The 13,473-nt window shown below is 36.0% G+C and overlaps 1 protein-coding gene across 2 annotated transcripts in view; it reads right to left on the bottom strand.

Moving 5' to 3' along the window:
- The window catches only part of LRRCC1 (leucine rich repeat and coiled-coil centrosomal protein 1), a 30,032-nt gene that overhangs the window by 7,826 nt on the left and 8,733 nt on the right, over nucleotides 1-13,473 (bottom strand). For both annotated transcript variants that reach the window (XM_074354972.1, XM_074354971.1), the window contains 9 exons: nucleotides 10,149-10,345; nucleotides 9,731-9,878; nucleotides 8,632-8,780; nucleotides 5,032-5,236; nucleotides 4,349-4,488; nucleotides 2,756-2,957; nucleotides 1,978-2,163; nucleotides 1,072-1,246; nucleotides 12-175 (listed from right to left, as the gene is read on the bottom strand). In XM_074354972.1, coding sequence (XP_074211073.1) covers nucleotides 12-175; nucleotides 1,072-1,246; nucleotides 1,978-2,163; nucleotides 2,756-2,957; nucleotides 4,349-4,488; nucleotides 5,032-5,236; nucleotides 8,632-8,780; nucleotides 9,731-9,878; nucleotides 10,149-10,345 — 1,566 coding nt within the window. The remainder of the gene's footprint in view (nucleotides 1-11; nucleotides 176-1,071; nucleotides 1,247-1,977; nucleotides 2,164-2,755; nucleotides 2,958-4,348; nucleotides 4,489-5,031; nucleotides 5,237-8,631; nucleotides 8,781-9,730; nucleotides 9,879-10,148; nucleotides 10,346-13,473) is intronic.

Below are 13,473 nucleotides of genomic sequence, written 5' to 3'. Positions count from 1 at the left end.
GTCAAACTTACTTCTTTCAATTTCCCAATGGTTTCAGTTTGGTCGTCTATGATTTTGCACTTAATTTTTAATGCATCGTTATCACGTTCACCTGCTTTTCGCAGAGATTCATTCTCTCTACATAAACTTTCAATCTGAGCCTCCAGTTTTCCATGGTGTTGTGCTAGAGAAGATCCTAAGAAACAAACATAGTCAGTAACAAACTTAAAAAGACCTTGGAGGGTTTCTATTTCATGAACATCTAATTGTACCATGTATCATACAGTAAAAAGGGAATAAAGAACCAAATGTATAATAGCACAACATGAAGAGGAAAGGGGGTGATAACAAAAAAAGGCCTTTTAAACAGCTGTGGCTATTTGAGAACCTAAAACTACAACATGAACAAGTAACTCAGACACAGATCATTTAATGGGTCATGTTATGCCATCCAAACAAACAAAATCATACTAAACATTCCTACGTGGAACAGACAAATGCGCAATGTTCCATTTAGGTCAACATCCAGTTATTCAGAAATGGTAAAGTCTCTATGATAGGCCTTAGAATGGTGTACGTCTCTTGCTTTGTGGTGACTGGAAAGGGAATGAGACTGAGGGTAAGCTGACCTAAACCTGACGTGGTTTCCATTCATACACTATTTCACATTTCTCCATGCAAGACAGGATAAATGTTACCAACATTTTTAGGAAAAAAAAAATGAAATCTGCATACTGTACAAATAATTTAAAATCACTAGATAAGAAAGAATTACTTTCAAAGACTTCTTCAGTTGTAGCATTGCAGAGGTACACCTGTTCAGAAAAGTGACCAAATCAAAGAGGGAAGAAAACCCACAAAAGCAAAAAAATCAGCACTATAACTTTCTAACAGGTGTAGTAACTATTTCCCGTTTCCTAAGTGTAATCTCATTCCTGTTTGGCTGGCAAATGACTACTTATTCCTCCACGTGAAGTGCCACCTTCTCTCTTGGTGTGTGCAGGCAGAGTTAAGCCCTTCCTCTCCAATACACAGATTTGTTGGATTAGCAGAATGGGATTTTTTTTCCCTTTGAAAATTTGAGAGTTTTACCCTGTTGTGCCAACTCATGTCCCCACACTTTTCTTTCTGTCCTTAAACCATAGATCAGCGACTCCTTGGCTGCGAGCTCGGCAATAAGCTGCATTTTTTCATGCTTGAGAAGTTCGATTTGAATGCTCTTCTGCTTGTCATCGTCAATCAAAATTTCAAGTGTGTTGATTTGATTCTGTGTGCCCCCGAAAAACATTGGGAAAGAAATCAAATAATTATATTTAAGTGCTTCTTTATTTTATTTTTACATTTTATAATGAGAAAGCATGCTATTTAAGCAAATACAAAGTAAATGTTCCTAAATTTTACATTAGACAATGTTTTAATTATAGGTCATGAAGTAAGTCAAATTTAAAGAGGCTACTGCTTTAAACACACTGAACTTTATTTATTATCTTAAAAGAATAACTACACATGTAATACTCAAAATTTCTTACCAAGTATTTACATCAGCAGTCTAAAGGTCACTTTCAGAAAGTGAGTCCTTTCGGGCAAAATACCACTAACATTTAAAACTGAGACAACAGAAATAAAGTAATTTAACAATGATTATAGTTAGGTATATGTAAATACAACCCCACCATAAAACAAATATATATCAACAATTTATGTGGTATTTCCCAAACTTCAACCATCTGTATCACTATAAAACTGGTACCTATTTACTTAGCATGCTTCTTAAATTAATTCCCATTTAGCAGTTTACCTGTTTTACTTAAATACTGTTTTAGTGTAAGTAATGCAATCTGTGAAAATCCTAGTTTTATTACTTTTCACAGATGTAAAAACATATAATTAGTATTATCTGAAAGTTCATAATTATGTACTTCCTAGAATCATCACCATATACTTGAGAAACTGATTTAAAAAAAATTTTAAAGGAAATAGAATGTTACAATGTCTTACCTGTAAATTTGTTGCTGTTTCCTGTTTCAATTTGGAAACTTCTGCAAGTTTTGTTTTTTGCTCCTTCACCATACAGGTCAGATCTTTAATTAAAGAGGAAGATTCATTTTCTTTTCGTTGAGCCCAAACAAGAGCATGCTTGCTCTTTGCTAATTCAGTTGCAACATTTTCAAAACCATCTTTAACCTATATTTCAAAATTGCATTATAAATAGCAGTTCTCCAAATATTCAGAAAATATCTGTTTCTGGAAACAGCTTTACTTCTTTCATTTTTAGAATCAGAGTTTTAGCAAAAGGATAAGATTCACACATAACTGGCTTTGCAGACCAGCAAGGCCATGTGTGTTTGTGTTGTAAGTACTCAACCCTGCTGTTGTAACACAAAAGCAGCCACAGATACTAACTATATAAACAAGCGAGCATGGATCTGTTCTAATAAAACTTTATTTACAAAAACAGGCAGTGGGCCAAATATAACCCAGAGACGTTAGCTTGCCAATCTGTGCTCTATGATAATAGGAGAGAATTCAGGTCTCCTAATTCCTATTCGAGTGCTCTTTTTACTTGACCATTTACAATCTCACTTAGCTTTGGCAACAGCACTGATGATTAGCTATTATTTACGGGAAGAAATAAGGCTCTAAGATTTTAAATAATTTGCTAAGATCATATGGTTAACATGCAAACAGAGCTAGAATTCTAACATGTAGAGTCCTCTTATCACACCATTATCTTGCTGATTCTGTTTTCAATAAAAAGCTAGATGCCAATTCTTACATCTTTAAATCTTCTGGCTTCAACAGTTAAAGCAATACGGAATTCATTTTCTAAATCCAGATACTGTTGGTTTAATGCATCAATTTTGTTTTGGTATTCTTGTATAACTTGCTCATGCTTTCTCTCTTCTTTAGCAATTTCTTTGGCTAAGGCTTCCCGGAATTCCGCTTCAGTGAAAAACTCCCTTGTTTCAAGGTCTTTCCTGGAATGAAAAACAAAGAAAAAAATCATAGGATGCTGTTAACCTGGAAAGGAAAACTTTAAAGGTCTTTAAATAGTTATTAAATATTTTATATTCCCTATTGTAAAAGATCAGTTTCTCACTTTCAAACATGGAAAATTAGGGATAGGATGGTAGTTACAGAAAAAATATGAGTGTTATTTGATTATGTATTCAGTGGTGACGGGGATAAAGGAGTATGCCAAATCTTAACTTCATTGAGATAGTTTAGAATCATTCTATGGCTTCTAAAATTCTTCAGGTACATTCGTAGAAGTCAGGTTCTGCCTCACGCATCTTCCACTTTGGTTGAGTCTTTGACGTACAATCAATACAGTCTGACTGGTACTAGTGGTTGATTAACTGAAAACATCAATTATGGTAGGAAACTGTTCACCAATCTTTTGACACAGGGCCAGTTTTTTATTTAAATGTGAGTTCATGCTTTAGAGTTCTGCACTCTTTTTTCTTGAATAAATCAAACCCATAATACAAAACCCATTATTTCTGAAATCAGTTTTGGTTTCTTTAAACTCGAATAAGTTAAAAGATAAAAAGGAAACGAAGTGTCAATTTTTATATTTTTGTGATTATTCCCCCCCAATCTTTTACAATTGTCCTGCCCACACATATGACGACAAACGATTTCCCTCAGAGCATCAAAATTTAATTTATACGTTAAAATTTAATTTATGTAAGGACAAAAACAAAACAGGTCTGAGAACAAACACAATTAACCCACGGCAATCATACAATTCAACTGGTAGGGTAGTTAGCAGATAACTAGCTGAAAGTGTTCAGGCTACTGTGGACTCTAAAAAGTAGGCTTTGGCAAGCCACAGCCCTTGGACCAAATCTGGCCTGCTGCCCTTCTTCTGGGGAGATAAACTTTTATTGGAATACAGCCACACCCATTAATTATGTTCTGTCTGTGGCTACTTCTGTGCTATAAAGGCATGACCTACAAAGCCTGAAATAATTTCCATCTAGACCTTCACAGAAAAAGTTGGTTGAACCCTGCTTCAAAGGAATAAAGAATACTGATAATTTAACAAGCAGTTTCTTGGAAGTCAATCAAAGCAGTTTTCTCTTTACTGCATGATTGACTTTTGGTTGGGCTTAGAGAAATGCAAACTAAGCTTCATGGTTACAAGCCCACACCCCAACCTCAATAGTCACTGATTTGTTTTTAAGCTACTAGTTCTTACTGCCAGCCTGATTCTGATGCCTACATAAACACGTCATTTTCCATGAGCTAATTCTGTCGGACTCCACCACTGCTCAGTCGCTGGCTAGGACTAGCGGCGGTGGGAGGAGAACCGAGTAACTTTTCCTAGTTGTAAATGTCCGAATCTTCCTGATATTTCATTTACCTGTGTTCTTGTTCTTTCAGTGCGAGAAGTTCATGAAGTTGTTGGACCTGTTCCTTTTCTTGATGAAGAGAAGTTCTAAGTAAGTTTATTTCTCTATCAGCAGCTGCAGCTTTGAGTTCCACCTCTTGGATAAGTCGCATCTGAATAAAATACACACAATTACAGTATTTAGATAATAATCCCCTCTGTTTCTACTTTAAGGTCAGTTCCTCAAAGAAAAAGTGCTCTCTAAGTAACAAGACCTAGTGACTAAATTGATTCTCAAAATTTATTCAATTAATAATGCTATGGCCACATAAAGCGTAATCTTGGAAGCAGCAAACACATTCGCATTAACAACTGCTCATTTGCACTACAGATCTTAATGAAAATTTCCCTTCAGAAAGCATGAGAATGAAGGCCTTCAAGCACCCTGAAGAGACTTTTAAAATCTGGCTCTTGCAAGACACAAGCCTAACAACCTGCAAATATTTCCACCAACCCTTTTTGTAATTGCTTTGTGAATGCTGGTACCCTTAATTCAAGAAATGATGGCCACAGGTTAAATTATTGGTACATTTAAATTAGTTTTTGCATATAGCCTCACATCTTTTACGTTCACTACGTAATGACATAATTTGCTTCAGGACAGAAGCTATGAGTGTGTTAATTCCAGGGACTGAAAGACTAAACTACAGAAGTACCTGTGCTGCTTGATGTTGCCCTTTTTGCTTCTCCATTTTTTCTAAGGCCTTTTCCAGGGTCCTTAAGTGTCTAATGTGATCCTCTTGTTGGTCTCTGGCTTTAATTAATTCAATGGTGAGTTTTTTAATTTCATTTTGAAGTCTGTGAACCATGATTTCAAGCTGTAGTTTGGAATTTCTCTCTTTAAAAATAATTTCCTTTAGCCTAAAGCATAAATCAAATGCGGCTTTAAGGATATGACACATATAAAAGAATAAAAATTGTACTCAAAGGTTACGGTTGAGAGAAAGATTTGAAGTATGTTTCAAATTCTCATTGGATAAAAAATGGCTGAAAGACAGTACACCCTTTCCCCGTCCCTGAAACTAGCATTTTCCCAAGAAGGAAAGCATTTTACATAAATTGGTGAAACTTCATCTTACGTGAACTTTACTATTCAAGAGTGAAACTTTACAAGACACCTTATTTGTTTCAGCATTGTGCTAGGAATGGGCTTAGAAGCAAGAGGAAAAAGATACAGCCTGGCCTTCGAGCGCTCAGTATCTAGCAGAGGGGACACAGATGCATTTACAAAGCTACGGTGAGAGCAGTGGTATCTGAGCAGGTCCCCGAAGTCACCTGTGACTTCCCTGCATCTTCCCGAGACCCTGAGGGCTGTCCCAGCTTTGTACTCCTTACAGCCTTTGATTTTGACTGGAAACTCGTAAGTACTTTAAGTAAAAAGGGAGAACTTATTGACCCACGTAACCGGTTCAGAGCCTGGGATGGCACTATTCTGAGGGAGCACTGAAACCAAGCACACGGACACCATCAGGTCTCTGATTTCCTACAGGCTGGTTCAGTTTTTCCTACTGCAGGCTACTTTCTAACATAAACAGGGCACAGCGGGAAGGCTACAAACACCTCTGGACTCATTCTGACGGCAGTGGGAACTAGACAGAAAAGACTACTTTTCTCTAGCTTAACTTAGAACTGAGCTCCAGGAAAGGCTCTGATTACTCCAATGTGGTTCAAAGGCCCACTCACCACACCAGTTACTGTGGCCATGGGCTAAGGCATGTGGTCGCCCAGCTCGGGTCAGGTGCTCACCTTCCGACCAGTATTACAGGCAGAGAGGCAGTTCATGAAAGAACACAAGTCTAGTGTTTGGAAAGGGTTAGGAATAGCAAAGACACAGCCTCATGAAGGAATTTCTGAGCTAGGCGGCCACTCCAATGTGTATCTACTGCAATTTCCAAACCATAATTGGAAAAAATCCCTGTACATCCATCAACTTCTATACTACAGTCATGTCTCCAATTCTTGTCCTTACCATCTCTCCTCTTGTCTTTGAGAGTTGTCTCCAAACTGGTCTTCCTTTGTTTACTCTCTCAACTCCAGTTTGGTATGTTATATTAAAGAATATTGGACTTTATTCTGTGGACCATACGGTGGGATGGGGCAGAGAAGCTACAGATCAGTAGAATTAGAGCAATCCTCTAAGCCAAAGATAAGAGCCTAAACTAATGTAGCAGTTTGGGGATATAGAGGAGATAGTTCAACACCTTTTAAGCAGAATAAAGAAGGTTTCAATGCCAACTGGCTGTGGGGTATGAGAAAGAGAAAGAGGATGGAAGCAAAACAATTATTCTGAAATTTCTAGCTTTGGTGGCTGACTGTATGGAAACCATTTATTAGGACAAGGAATACAGAACAGGAGAGCAGGGTAAGTTGACCTGAGGGCGTGCTCATAAGACACTTATGGGCAATTTAGGCAAGAAATTTTTAGTACATAATTAAATAAACAATCTGTGAATCAAGGAGGTCTAGATGACAGATAAAGATTTGGGACCTTATAGGTTAGGTTTTAAGAGTACAGTAGAGAAGATTCACTTTTTGAGATAATATATACTCACAGCATGGTACCCAGATGCCAGACCCTGCATTAAGTACGAGGAACAGAGTCCCTACAAAGTCACGTGATGGAATATGAAGACTGGTGAGGATCTAATCCCAAACATATATACAGATGAAAATAAAATCAGAAAAGATAGAAGCTGAATTTTCAAGAGAACAATGAATACGTTACATGGACAACACGGCACAACAACAGAGACGGGAAGGAAGGATACAGATGAAGCGTGCCCACGGCCTTCCAATTTAAATGGAATCTGGCTAGGAGCCCCCGACACAGCTTCCTCTAATATTCCACTAGATAACACTTACAAAACAGAATACAGCAAAAATTCATATGCATACAACCCTAAAGAAGAGAAAACATAATGCCAAAATCTGGGAGGAATTTCAATAATAAGGCAAGTGGAACTAAATTAAAATAAAAACAGCTCTTAGAACTCTCAGGCTTTGCCCCACACCTTTCTGGATAAAAATCAACCCCCACCTCCACAAAAAAAAAAAGGAAGATACATCCTCTCGCTTCCACTGTCTGTTCATGACTCAGTTACACAACCCCTGTTAGTCTATCATTAAACTATGTTGGCTACCTCTGTACCCACTGCACACAAGAGTGCTGTTTATTGTGAGGTAGTCAGAGGACTGTTAATTGATTCATTCTGTTCCTTTACCTGTGCCCAGCATCTTCTTGTATCAGAGCAACTCGCAAAACAAATAAGGCAAAACATTGATGGGTGGTGGTGGATTGACTAGTAACAAAATAATGCATCATGCCCTGAGTAATTACAGAGTTTTCATAGAACACAAGTTGGGTATTGTAACTTCCCTTATACTCCATAGGTACAGAGAATGAGAGAATCAGACAGTGGGCGTACAAAGTACCACAAAACTTTGCTAGTGAAATGCCTGAAGAACCGGGACCTGGGCTGGGAGCCCTGTACATCAACTTACTACTTAATGAAGGCTGTGGAAAGGGAATTATCCACTGTATAAGCAGGTAAGAAGCGGAACCAAGAGCAATGCCCCAACCCGATCTGTTGGCAAATACCAAGTCTAGAAACCTAGCACTCATGCAAGGATAAGAAGAGATAAAAATCAAAAGGAGCTCTACAAAAAAATCTTATAACCTTTAGAGGAAAAGCATAACTTCAGATATAATTACCTACAGGAAACAGAAGAAGAATTTTAGAAAACTGGTTGGTACTCTAACCTATTGGAATAAGACATTCCTGTATTAGATAACATGATACAGAAAAAAAAAAAAAAACAGATAAAATGGGAAATGGAATAAGATGGAATAAAAACATTAGAATTAAGACCCTCGGGGTATCTCGTATTGAAGCTCATTGCTGAGAATATGCAACACAGAGACCGAATACAACCCAGAAAGTCTAAAAAAACGTGCCAACCCCTGTCCTTTACAGAAAGTGTGCCAATCCCTGCTCGAGACCCTTGTCATTCTTCACTTGTAACACCTAATATTTAACCTGACCTGACACCTCCCAGTTTGAGGGCTCAAATTAATACCTTGAATTCTTCGTTTATGCAAAAAGCTAATAAATTACTAAATCTTTAAATAAAATTAGTTCAGTTCAAACTAAAACCACACGTGTTGTTTTCGATCATTCCACAGCTAGTTTAAACTAAGGTATTTCAGTTCCAAGCTCAGCATTCGTATCTTTGGGTTTACAGACCTTCCCTCTTACCTATCTGTAGTCAGAAGAGCCAGGCTATGAATATCTTTTTTTTCATTTGCATGTTGATGTAGTTCATCAATATAATCCATAAGTTTCTTTTCAGCTTGTTCAGCTTTCCATCTCTTCTCTCTCTCTTGGTCTAGTTGCTCAACAAGTGCCTAAAAGAAAACAATATTGTCATGTGAACTTGGAAAAGTTACCTAACCTCTCATTGCCTCAATTTTCTCATTTATAATGTGGCAATAATAGTATCTAATTCAAAGGGCTGTGGTGAGGTAAACAAATTAATGGAAATAAAGCATACACAGCAGTGCAGAACAGAAGAGTGCCTGGCACATAATAACCACTCAACAAATGCCAGCTGCTGTTATTATTGTCATAATATAATTATTATTGTTTTTTTAAAGTATGAAAGCCTTTATACTTAAAAATAAGGGGAGAAAAACCAATAGCAGAAAAGGCATTAAATATTTTAAACGTAATTATATTACTGGGAGAATAGTACACACTACAAATCAAAAGTATTACCAGTAGCTCACAAGTAAAATAAATGCAAGTTAATTTAAAAAAATCAGTGTACTAAAAATTGTTAACAACATGAGAATGATTAGGGCAAATAACTGAAAAAATTCAAAATTTGTGAATGGCTTTTAATCTAGAACCCGTGGGTCCAAAATTATATTTCAGGAGAGTTCATGAAAACTGTGAAATTACAAACATTTTATGAGTTTCTCTAAGAATTTTCTCTGAGAAGACCCATAGATTTCCACAGATATCTGAAAGAGTCAGAGACTCAAAAGTTAGGACTCACTGCTTTAAGAAGAATTTGAAAATTTAGATCTGTTTTCTCCTCTACAAGCATGTAACAAGCATAAAATTTTACTGGAATCTGAAATAAATATGTGATTTCTATTCCATTATAAATTACAAAAATAGTAACACAAAATCTTGAAATCAAGAAGGGAAAAATAACCTAATCTCATCACTCTCATAAAATTACACAACAGGGTTTCTGTTAATAAAAACATGTATTATTTTTCTGGGACTAACTCTGTATTTGAAACCAACATTATTCACATTCAGTTTTTCTTAATCTCTTAAATCATACCCGGTAAGTGGTATCTTCTGTGCTACCATTGTTTACTTTAATCATTTCAGTCTTCTGCTCTTCTGATTCTTCTAACACATTACTGTTCACTAAAGATGATCTTACATATAATTCTTTAAAGAAAGGTTGTTTCATTTTACGATTACAACTGCAAAGAAAAAGACATAGGAAATAACCCAAAGAAATGTATAATACTTTTGCTATTTTTCACAGCATAGGTAATGCCAGTCTATCACAAAGAAAGAGATCCTTTTATATAAATTTACATGAAACTTCTGACCAAATATGAACTGACAAGGCTGAAAAGTCAAATATTTGAGCTCAGAAAAGTAAAAAAAAAAACCATCATGAGAGAGTTTTAAGGAAGACGCCAGCAGTATTAACTTCTTTCCTGAATTTCTAGAACTAAAAGAAGTACCTTATAAAAGGGCTGTTGTTTTTACTGTGGTGTTTAATGGTTTGAATAGTTTTGGAGTAATACGGGATTTTTGATCTTCGAGGAATTTTTCTACTGCATTCTTTTCTGATTCCATAGTCACTTTCAGAAGTCATATCTGTATCTCTTTTTGGTCGGAGATCTTTCTCAGGAACATTATCTATTAAAGAATTAGAAGTCTAGAAAAAAAAACAACAAAGTTTGCTAAAAGTCTAATTCAGTATAAAAGGACATAATCTAACATTTTCTAAAATGTTACAACTTTTTACAAGATTAAGGATTTATAAACTAAGTATGCTTGGAATTAAAGACAGGGGTTCAGTTTCTGGTCTGGACAAGCTCCTACGAGGTCAACTCTCTCAAGATAATAATTACAAACTAGGGGAAAAATACAAACAAAAAAACAACAAAAACTACGTGTAGGTCCTGGAAAGCGAACAAAAGCAGGCATAGTCTAGAGGGGAGTTGACACTTGGAAAAATGACCAGAATGGGTTATTTCTGCTTTATGGCTTTTAGTCTAAGAACATATCAAAATCAGCACTTTGCAGGGAGTCTTAAAACTCAGGTGGAAAAACCATAGACTTCTGGGTCTGAAGAATCAGAGTTGGAACTGGGCTGGAGTTGACCGCAAGAAGCCCAGTAACATAGAAAAGTGATTAACTGCTGCCTAAGAGATAAATGTATAGTTTAAGTCAAATCAAGTTAAATGCTTGCTACAACAAAAATATTAACACTCTTTGGAGGCCTATACCAATATCCAGAGTCTCCACAAATACTACTCACAATGTCCAGGACAAAATCCAAATTTACTTACCATAGAAGAGCCAGGAAAATATGACCTAGTCTCAACAGAAAGGCAATCAATGGCGACCTTACCTGAGAGGACCCAAATGTTTAAATAAGCAGACAAGAACTTTACAAGAGTGACCACAACTACAACTATGCTCAATGATATAAAGTATATGCTTAACATGAATGAAGAGAAGAAATTTAGCAGAGAGCTGAAAATTATTCTACAAATGGAAATTTTACAACTGAAAGATACATCTGAAATAAAAACTGACTGGTCGCAGTTCTGACTTAACACAGAATGAGGTGACAGAAGAATATGTAAACTCGAAGATAGTTTAGTGGAACTGTTCAATATGAAGAATACAGAGAAAAAAAGTCGATAAAAGGTACAGAGACTCAGGGAACTGTGGGACTACCAAAAGGTCTAAAAGGAATTTGAAAAGAGGAAAGACAGAACGGGACAGAAAAATATTTGAAGCAATGATGTCCAAAATTTCTCAAATTGAGTAAAGACATAAATTTACAGATTTAAAATGTTAGAGAAATCATCCTTAAGCACAATGTAGCCAAACTGCTGAAAACCAAAAGTAAAGTCACATTCTTGAAAGCGGCCAAAGAAAAATGACACATACATACAAGAAACCAAGGATTTAATTAACGCTAACTTTACACTGAAAGCTATGGAGGCCAGGAGAAAGCACTGAAAGAAAAAAAAAAAACGGTCAATCCAGAATTCTATGTCCAGCAAAAATGTCCTTCATTAATCCTTCAAGAAGGCAAAATGAAGAGAATTTGTTGTTTCAGATGTCTACTACAAGATTTGCTAAGGGAAGTTCAAGCTGGATGTCCTGGCTGAAGGAAAATAATACCGTACAGAAACCAGAATCCTCAGGAAGAAACAGAGAATATCATACCTGATTTATACATAGGTAAGTAATAAGTGACTTCTAAATATTTTAAAATCTTAATTTCTTTAAAGCAAAAATTAAAATATTGTCTTATGGAGTTTATAATGCATCCAAATGAACTACACAATGACAACTAAAACAAGACATAATAGACGCAAGAGCTCTACAGTTTAGAAGACACGTAGTAAGTATACTTTGAACAGTCTATTTTATAACAACCACCAAAACCCCAAACCCCAGAAGTATCCAGAAGTATGACCAAGGAGTCAATATATAAATTAAAATTGAATTGTTAAAAAAACAAACAAACTTCAACCAAAGGTAAAAAAAAAAAAAACCAGAAAAAACAAAAAGCACACACATGAAACAAACAATAAAGTGGTATACCTAAATCCAGCTTTATCAATGATTATAGGAAATTTTAATGGACTATGGATTCTTTAAAAGGAGTGATGGCCAGACTGAGTTAAAAAACAAGACCCACCCATATATGACTCACTTTAAATATAAAGATACAGACAAGTTAAAAGCGTTCGCCGCAATGAGCTTCCACTTCACACCCAGCAGGATGGCTATAATCAAAACAACACATAGTAACAAGTTGGTGAGGATGTGGAAAAATGGACTCTCATTCACTACTGGTGGAAATGTGAAATGGCATGGCTGCTTTGGAAACAGTCCAGTTCTTCAGAAAGCTAAACACAGAGTTACCACGTGACCTAGCAACTCCACTACCAGGCATACAGCCAAGGGAAAGGAAAACATATCCACACGAACGCTTATTCATGAATGTTCTCAGAAGCATCATTCATAATAGTCAAAAAGTAGAAGCTACACAAATGTCCATCAAATTATGAATGGATAAATGAAACATGGTGTATTCATACAGCAGGGTATTATTTGACAATAAAAAGAAATAAAGTGCTAATCCATACTGCAAAATGGATGAAACTTGAAATTACACTAATTGAAAGAAGCTAGTCACAAAAGGCAACATAGTGTATGATTTTACTTATAATGAAATTTCTAGAACAGGCAAATCCATAGAAAAAGAAAACTGATCAGTCCTTGTCTAGGGCTGGCAGGAAATGGTAATGACTGCTAATGGGTACAAACCACTGAATTGTATGGAAAGTGAGTTATAGCTCAATAAAAGCTGTTATTAAAATAGGTAGGTTGATGGAAAAAGATTTATCATGCAAATTATAAGTATAAGAAGGTTGGAATGGCAATATTACTATTAGATAAAATAGGCTTGAAGATAATATTCCCAGAGACAAAGATGAACAGTTCACAATAAAAGGGTCAGTTCAATAGCAAGACGAAGCAGTCATAAATGTGAATGCACTTAGTAACAGAGCTTTAAAATATAAAAAGCAAATATTGAGAGAATTAAAGGGGGAGATAGACAAATCTGCAATCACAGTTGGAGAACTTAACACCTCACATGCAACTGATAGAATCAGACAAAAAAAAATCAGTAAAGACATGAAACATTTGAAAATATTATCAACCATCCTGGCTGAACAACTGCAGAATACACGTTCTGTTCAAGTGCACAAAGAACATCCACCAAGGCAGACTGTAGGCTGGGCTATGACACAA

Source organism: Camelus bactrianus, chromosome 29 (genome assembly GCF_048773025.1).
Source record: "Camelus bactrianus isolate YW-2024 breed Bactrian camel chromosome 29, ASM4877302v1, whole genome shotgun sequence".
NCBI lineage: Eukaryota > Metazoa > Chordata > Mammalia > Artiodactyla > Camelidae > Camelus > Camelus bactrianus.
Note: the sequence above shows the minus strand (reverse complement) of the source record. Positions and strands in the feature narration are given on the sequence as shown.